At 40.4% G+C, this 8,759-nt stretch overlaps 1 protein-coding gene across 6 annotated transcripts; it reads right to left on the bottom strand.

Annotated features, from left to right (window-relative positions):
- Positions 1–3,935: 3,935 nt before the first annotated feature.
- On the bottom strand, positions 3,936–7,755 carry LOC147427080 (uncharacterized). Of its 6 annotated transcripts, XM_086499120.1 has the most exons (8): positions 7,416–7,755; positions 7,151–7,306; positions 6,281–6,370; positions 6,086–6,190; positions 5,510–5,528; positions 5,343–5,372; positions 5,148–5,218; positions 3,936–5,051 (listed from the first exon to the last, which is right to left on the bottom strand). In XM_086499120.1, exons 1-8 carry the CDS (start codon positions 7,692–7,694, stop codon positions 4,995–4,997), a joined length of 807 nt encoding a protein of 268 aa, XP_086355246.1. In that variant the 5' UTR covers positions 7,695–7,755; the 3' UTR covers positions 3,936–4,994. The 6 variants fall into 6 exon arrangements, 1 of the variants encoding a protein (XP_086355246.1); XR_015186288.1 differs by lacking the exons at positions 3,936–5,051; positions 7,151–7,306; positions 7,416–7,755 and adding an exon at positions 6,928–7,116 and having other exon boundaries at positions 5,128–5,528; positions 6,086–6,399; XR_015186289.1 differs by lacking the exons at positions 3,936–5,051; positions 7,151–7,306; positions 7,416–7,755 and adding an exon at positions 6,928–7,116 and having other exon boundaries at positions 5,128–5,528; positions 6,086–6,370.
- Between the last annotated feature and the right edge of the window lie 1,004 nt (positions 7,756–8,759).

The following is an 8,759-nucleotide window of genomic DNA, read 5'->3' as shown; positions in this document are numbered from 1 at the left end:
AGCTCATCGCATACATCCTCAATAGTAAAAGAAGAGGGCATACATGGGAGTGAACCATAAAATGACATTTTTTCAACATTTGGTTGCTCGTATAGTTGCTTACAATGTGTGTATATATCCACAAGACTCAAGTTACCAAAAATCTCAACCCGCTTGCCCCTCAAGTTTCGCCAAAATCTTCGACATGCACGTGTCTTTTCTTGGACTTGAAAAAGTTGTTGCTCTACTTCCCATATTCTTATCTTCTTTTGAATCAATGCCTTGTATGTATGCAAATGACTTTGATAGTTGTCAAGCTTTATCAAGGACGTTTGAGCATCTTGAATCTCTTTATCAAACCACATTTTTTGTGATCTATCTTTGTTGATACCATGGAGATTCTTTGTGGAAAAGAATTCTTTGACACAAGAACAAATAACTTTCTAGAAAGCTTCCCATTTAGTTTACAAAGGTGCGTCATATTGAAGCTTTGTCATCCATAGTTTTTTCTCAAGAATTTCAATATACATTAGTGCCTGTTTGAAATTCATACATGGTGATAACTTCTCTTCCCTTTAGTTGAGATGATCATGCTTAGTTGCTTCTCCACATGCAAGGTCAATACATAAGGTTCGATGGTCCCATTTTGAGGTCCATTGGCCAAACATAAAACTCTTTATGCAATATATGATGACTTTGGAGAGTAGCATATAGTCAATCACAGTATCTCCATTATGTTTTCTACATGTAAATCCATTGGTTACATTCCACAAAGATACACCATTGGCTATGAGCATACCCGTGCTATTACACATGTGTAAAAGTAACTTTCCATAGTGATCCGACTCTTTCTCATCCATTGAAGTACGATCATACATGTGAACTTCCTCCAGCGCCCTTGAAATGTATGGCATATCAAATTGTTGAGTATTTGTGCGAGCATTCATATCCCCAAATAAAATAACATCACCTTTGCCTTTGAAATAAGCAATGTCCTCTTCTAAATCAAAAAATGGCTGATCTCTATCCATGTAAGCATAAAAGGGGGAAACATTATGAGGAGTGTAGCAAATGGTTACAAAAATGGGTACTCTTTTTGGTATCATAATGTTCAGCCATACATAACGTTTGCACTTGTCATCTTTCACAATTGATACAAAATCTTCCAATCCTTTCTTAACCATACATGCTACCCCTCCTTGCCCTCTTCATTTCTTGAGATTCTTTGACCACATCAATGAATGTACATTGTAATCCTCCAAGCCATTAATCCTTTGTGTATCATGCTCCCAAGTTTCAACAAGAAGTACAACATTGGCTTTTCTTGTTAGTTCATCAATGCCGACCCCCACATTCCATGGGTATCCATTGCAATTACAAAAGAATATTTCCAATTGTAACTCGGTCTTGTAGGTCGTGCATCCCTATTTGCTCAAGAGACTTACCTCCTCCTTGGGCACATTTTCTTCGTGAGAGATCTCCTTGTTTTTATTATTCTTTTCCTCATATGCTTTGCGATGCATGTTTTGTTTCTTAATAGTGTGATCTTCATGTAAATAACATTTTTTATCCCTCAAATAGACCCAACTATTATTAAGGATAATCTTTCATTTGGTGTCATCTGGCATGGTGCATACAATTGGCCGTTCTCCTGAGCGAGGAGCTCCTTGCTTACCCACATTGTTGGAATCCAAGGAGGATAGTATCCTTCTCATCAACATTGAATGATGGCTAAAAAATACAATTCAATGTAGGATTAACGCATCCCTTTAATGGTGCATTGTTTACTAGAAGCATTCTTTTTATACCAATCCCAAATTTTGTTGATGCAATAGCCAACGGTTTGAAAAGTGGTTCAACTTCTGGATTATCTGGGAAAGTGATTCTTGATTCTTCACATGATTAAAATTTGTCTTGTCCCCAAATAATAAAAAATAAACTTTTCTCTAGACTCCTCTATATAATCTTGATGATATCTATAACAAGTGTATCATTAGTTGCTGCTGACCATATCCCTACACTGAAATTTCTAAGTAGAGTCTTTAAAAACATAATGTATCCTGATCGTAGAACAATATATACTCATGTTCAAAATTTAAGATCTTTATTTTTTTGGAATTTTTCTAGCATCATCTCAAAAGAAATCCACACAATCTCACTATTATAGTTAGCATTGGTTTGTCAGTGGGATGAAAGGGCCAAATCACCATGCACTCCAGTTCCCATATTTTGAGTTACTAAAGTATTATGGATTGATTCTTCTTTTGATCTTACACATGTTTTGGAACTTGCATCACCTTCTACCTCTATATAATCACTTTTCAAATTCATTTCCAATGGCTACAATTGTTTGCCTTCAGGAAGTTGTAAATTTTTGTCAACTCCTTCAAGAACTCTTTGATTTCTATGAAGATCCATAGACTCTTTCTCAAAAGGTTCAATAGATAGAAAATTTGTTGTACCAACAATCTCAGGTGAAACATTCTCAGCCGCAATATCTTGTTGAAGAACTACAAGTTTTAAAGAACACTTATTGTTAGGTTACAACTCAAATGGATTTTTTTTTCACACTCCTAGAACAAAATTAGAGAGTATCCAAACGAAAAATTTAATATTTGAGAATATGGCACTAGGGCCATAGGGGTTCTCACTATAGGATGCACCTCTATGTTTGTAGCGTGTGGCTCAAGGGCCATAGGGTTTCCCCTAGATCACATAGTGTTGATAATAAATTTCTTGAAGAGATCTATATTTTATCCTATGGCTCTTTTTTGATATCCTTAAGACTATGAGAGCCTAAAATATGTATATCTATCAATTTAGGGCCACAGGGATAGAATTTTATAGGTTAAAAATAGAGGAAACTCTATAACCTCAAGGTTGTAGGGTACGTTTTTCATGTGCCACCATAGGTCAAAGATAGGGCCATAGGGATAGGGTTTTTTGTAGGTTAAAAATAGAGGGAACTCTATATCCTCAAGATTGTAGGGTACTTTTTGCATGTGCCACCCTATGGCCCTAAGGCCATAGGACATGTATGGAGAACTCTACAACCTCATAATTGTAGGGCAATTTTCTAAGGTAAAAAACAAAGAGAACTCTATAACCTCAAGATTGTAAGGTACTTCTTACATACAGCACCCTAGTGCTCTAAGTCCATAGGGTGGTTTTTGCATGTACCACTATATGGCCCTATGGCCATAGGACATTTATGGAGTACTTTATCAAAAAAAAGAAGTAATCTATAGCATTTGGGCTATATGATATATTTTAGTAATCTCACAAAAACTCCTTTGCCTGTTTAGTTAGTCTTAGGTAGATCCTAAGCAAAAAGGTTGCATTCTATGTTAGTTAGAGCTCTATTTTCATTATTCCATATGATGGCCAAGGTTCCCACTAAAAGAATAATGTAATACATATGAGGAGTATCCAATGTCTCCAAGGGTAATTGGTGGACTAGGTGTCCTTCTAGAGAATCCATATTGACACCCTTTGGCCGTGGAACCATAGGGTGCCCTCTATATGATTTTTATGAACATAACATGCTTTGTTTTGATCCTAAGAGATTGTAGCCTTATTTTTATGTATCTATATATTGGTACTCTAAGGACCAAGGGCCATAAGGTTTCCTCTATATTTTTTTATACAAGGGTGTTGATAATAGGTTTGTAGTCGATGAAACCCACAATGCCATTTTATCCTATGGCCCTTAGGCCATAGGGTGCTCTTTGTAGGTATCTTGAAGAATCTGTGAAAGTCTAAAATATGTCTTTCATGGAATTAGGACCAAAATTAAAGGATTTCTTGTAGATATCAAAAGAGAGGAAGTTTGATAGTCCTAACATTTTAGAATTCTTTATATATATGTACCACCTTATGTTTATAGGGTTTGCATGGAGTAACTTACAGAGAAACTAGAAGAAATTTATAGCATTTGGGCCATAGGATACATTTAGGTGATCTCACCACAACCCCTCGATACATTTACTCAATGTTTCATAGATCATAGCACTTGCCAAAGGGTTCCTTATATGGTAGCTAGAAAACCATATGGACTTATGGCCATAGGGTGGCCAAGGTGCCCTTTAACATCCTTATATACTACAAACAAAGATTACTTAATGAATCCAAGTCCATTGGTGACATAATTGCATTTGTAGAGGCTCTATATTGGGACAACCCAATGGCCCAAGGGCAATCAGGTACCTTTTGTATGGTTTTATAACCATAATATGGTATGGTTTGAACATAAGAGACTGTACAACATTACATAGATCCTATTTCTTTTAGATTTATGAGTGTCACTTGAACCATCACAAAAGATATCCATATAAGCTAAAAACATGTAATGCTATTGGTAAGCATCTTGAACACTACATAAAAACCTAAACTATGCACTAGCAAGTGCCCCATCTCTATGCACCTGACCCCTAACTGCATCAAAGACCTTCCCAATGCTCTCGTCATCTGCCTGCGAACTGCCATGCCTAGACCTCTTGCACTTCCATAGGTCGACCATCTTTAGCTGTACCATCATTGTCCAACCCCTCATTGAGCATTCATGCTCAAAAATAGCATTATGTAGATAATATAGCATTGCATAATAAGCAGTTGATAGATAGAGATTATGTACAAGACGCATTAGATAGATAGATAGAGAAATTCATCTACTGTAGAGCCCACCCGGGTCAAATGGAAAGCCATAGGCTCTCCCAATTGTAATGAAGCTTCCACCAGGATAAAAAATATAGCTTTGATCATCGCCATCCGTCTGTAACACATAGGCAAGTATTTCCTGCTTTATACCTGTAACTTTGCCAGCCAACCAATCTCATAGACCTCCATAGCAACACCCTTCAAAAAGTTGTATACATGGACCATCTCCATGCCCAAAAAAAACATGCACACCCTGCATAGCTCCTACATCCTGTGTCTCCCAGCCATCGTCTAGAGAGCTCTCCACAACATCATTGTCTTTAAGCAAGGCAACCTGTAGCAAACTGACATAACGCCACTTACAAAACAACCTTCAGCCGCACATCCATCAACAACATGGCACCAACGTGTGGCAACTGATCATCCAAAGAAAACATTGGATAAACCTCATCTGTAGGCTCTTCAAGCGGTAATGGAGCAGGCACACAACCTTGCATGTTCTATATCCTCACCATAGCTTTAGCAACCAAAACCTGCGAGTCGCCATCAATATCGACCACCGGCTCATCGAATCCCCAATCATCTTCATCAAGACATTCCTCTTCAGTCAACATGGTCTAACCATCACAAGGCACGAGAGAGGGTTGCCTACAACCTGTTGTTCTTTGACCACATTATCGACATACATAACATCATATGTCTCATACCTTGAGAAAGGAGATTCCGTTTCCCATGTGCTGTCCGTATCCAAGGCACTACTATAGCTCGAATACACCTCGGCTTTCTCCACAAAACTCACCGGCTTTGGCACTTCATCTATCTTCTCCACTGCTTGCTTTTCGGAAGTCACTTGGTCAAGCACATCAGGCGGTACTCGATCCCGGAGAGGTCACCTAATAAAAATGTAACAGAAGGGTATTTAAAGTTCTTGAAACTTACAGAAATATATATACAAAAGGGCATTATTTTTTCAAATTTGAAAAAAACTTACATATTTTAAAAGAAAAGGGTATATTATATTCCTAAAAAATTTCACAGATAAAGGGTTTTACAAACATGTCTTGAATGCACGTGATATGGTAGTTTTACACATAGTGAACCCCCCGAGTACTCGATAGACTCCTCTCTACAGCTGCTGAGGCCTCATATGCCCACATGGTATCGTCTCTGCTCTGTCATCACACCTATCCGCTGCTACCACATGTGCATCAACAAAAGGGTGGCTTACCTGAAGCTCTTCCCTAGAAATTGGCCTTGGCACCCATGGACTCACCAGAACCTTCTTTGCCTTTTGCTTCTTTAAAAGCTTCTTCGTCCTACTCTATGCATAGGCTGCTGCCTCCTCGTATGTGCACGGTCCATCTACCTCGACTTTATCTCGCACTTTGACATGCAAGCAACCCACAAACTTGATCATCTTCAAAAAATCTGCATTCTCTACAATAGTTACCTTAACCAACTTGCTCCATATGGCATCGAACTCCCACACGAATGCTCGGAAATCACCGTCAAGGCTTTGCTTTATATTGTCCATCATTTGCTTCACTTCACTCCACTGCACGTTGGCCACATATCAGCTTCGGAATGCCGCCTCCAATGTGTTCCAATCCTGTTTTTGTTCAGCCTGCAAGCCATCGTACCATACCTTTGCTTTGCCACGAACCAGGAGCGGAAAATCTTGGGCCACTCCCTCTTCTTTTGACAAGCCACTCTCCAGCAGAAATAGACCATAGTCCTGTAGCCACACTTCAGCATCTTCAGTACCTGTAAACGTTGGAAAACCCGACCACATCTTGCTTAGCAGCACTTGCTATTTGACACTGGTAGCACTGCAACACCGTCTTTCACCAAGGAGCAATCAGTAACTCCTCAGTGGGGGCACCACTGATGGGATGGGGGAAGTGGGAACACACACAGTACACAAACTAGATGCCTCTCTATAGCCCAACAGATATCTAGCACCCCAAACCACTCAGAAACATACACGCACGCACACTTTCTGCAACTTGCACTGAACAGCCTCGCTTACGAGCAACTTCGGCTACACCCAATCACATTTCACATTTAGTGACGCACACATCAATGCACCCATATCTGTAAACACACGCACAATGGGAGGCCTCGCACGCCTCGATCGCACACAAAACCACATTCAATCTGCAACCACAATCAATCTCTCCCTCTCTCTCTCTCTACACACACACACAATCCCGGAGCCACTGCTACCATAGGTACACGAAAAAAGACGAGACGCAAACGAGATTGATGGGGAACTCAGCAAAAAACACCAACCAATTATGTATTACATATCCATTATCCAAGACTATGATAGCGGCCCTTGGTGGCTTAGTTCAAGCAATCTCTCTCCGTCCATGATTCTTCTCTCGGCAACTCTCCTTTGATAGTGTGGCTTTCACTGCCCTCTTCAGCTGGGAATCCTCGTGAACTTGCACTTAATTCCTTCTTCAAGAGCTCACGGCCTTGCATGCTACAGATGGCGGCCAAATGGCCTTACTTCATCCAGTTGGTTCGAGTCCCTTGCAATACCCTCCTGCTCTACCTTCAGCCTCATGCAGTCTGCAGTCCCATCATGCTTGCAACTGGCCCTCCTCCCCTTCAGAGCTCCCCTCAGCGCTGTTCCTCTCTCACCACCTTTGTGATATGGCCACCACTGCCTGTAGATGGTACCCCCTTTTCATATCCCCACTTGAAGTCCTTGCCACCCCCTCCCTTGGTAATCTTGCTCACCTCCTCTTCTCCTCCTTCTATATGGCCATGACCTGCAGCCGAACCACCCTCTTTGATGCAACTGGCGCAGCCCTCAACACCTCTGGCTTCATCCTCATGACCCAACCACTCAGCCCGTCCTCCTTTACTGCGCTCTCACGAACTGCCTGGCTCCTTCTTTTCTCCCCATGCAACCCGAAACCTACACGTGTCGCGTCTCCTACACACAGCTCCTGCTGGCTATGGCGGCCCCGTCTGCCTGCCCCCCTTGACGTACTTGCCTCGTTTTTTTCTTGGCGTCCCTCTGACTTGGCTCTTTCAACTCTTCCCATGCAGCCCCCACAGATGTCGCAATCCCCTCCTGGAACTACCACCTGGCCTTCCTCCGCCTACTGCATGCGCCCTCACCAGGCCCTCCTCCATGCACTCAAACACTTGGCGCTCCTAATTTCCCATACCTGCAGCACCGTCGTTTTTTTTTAATAGCATGGCCATCTTTTTTTTAAAAAGACTTATCTTACTACTTAGCGGCGGCCATTACCACCGGATGCTTTCGATAGTGGCGATTGCAACAAACATTGGTTGCTCCGAATCCCAATGCAACCATAACAGCAGTAAACATCTCGATCATTAGAGGCCGAAAATCGTCGTATGACCTATAAAGTGCCACATCTGGCATACACATCACGATCAAGCTTGCCGCTATCGGCATCTGGCACCGACTCCACCGCTTTGACCTCTACCTGTATGATTCCATAGCAAGGCTATAGCCATTATTCTGGACCAACATTACTCAGTTGTACCAACATTGCTAACCACTAACACGTTATTTTAATTTCCGTTATTTCAAGTTCTGTTATTTCAAGTTCTTAAGATTGTAAGATAAATGTGACATAGAGAGAGTAGAAAGCACTTTCTTTAACCATAGGTGAGTGGAGATTTTATCTAAGTAAATAATGTGTATGATGAATGGAAACTAATATCTTAAAAGATCCCTTAATCTTCTGCATAAACCTTTTATTGATTTGTAACTTATTTTGATTCTCTTACCTAAATTACTCTTGTAAACGTAAATTCCATAAATCAAAGGCAACTAAGTAATGGAATTGTTTTTGGAACTAAACTTATTTTTCAAAAGAAGAATTATAATTTCTCCAAAAAAAATGCTCTTGCTTTTTCATAAATTATGTGTGTAAAAGTTTTAGTGACATACTAAGTTAATATCCAATTTTCAAGAGGGAGTTGAGTTTTGAATGGTAAGTTTATCATAACCAAAGGAGTTTTCTTTGAGAAAGAAGATTCCCATTTCAAATAAGGTCATTCCCTCCCTCCCCTCTTGCCAATAGAAAAATCACAAATCTTTAAACCTCTTCTAGCTGTGTGATTAATCCTCTCCA

Source organism: Adiantum capillus-veneris, chromosome 24 (assembly GCF_014529385.1).
Source record: "Adiantum capillus-veneris isolate H3 chromosome 24, ASM1452938v2, whole genome shotgun sequence".
Classification (NCBI taxonomy): domain Eukaryota; kingdom Viridiplantae; phylum Streptophyta; class Polypodiopsida; order Polypodiales; family Pteridaceae; genus Adiantum; species Adiantum capillus-veneris.
Note: the sequence above shows the minus strand (reverse complement) of the source record. Positions and strands in the feature narration are given on the sequence as shown.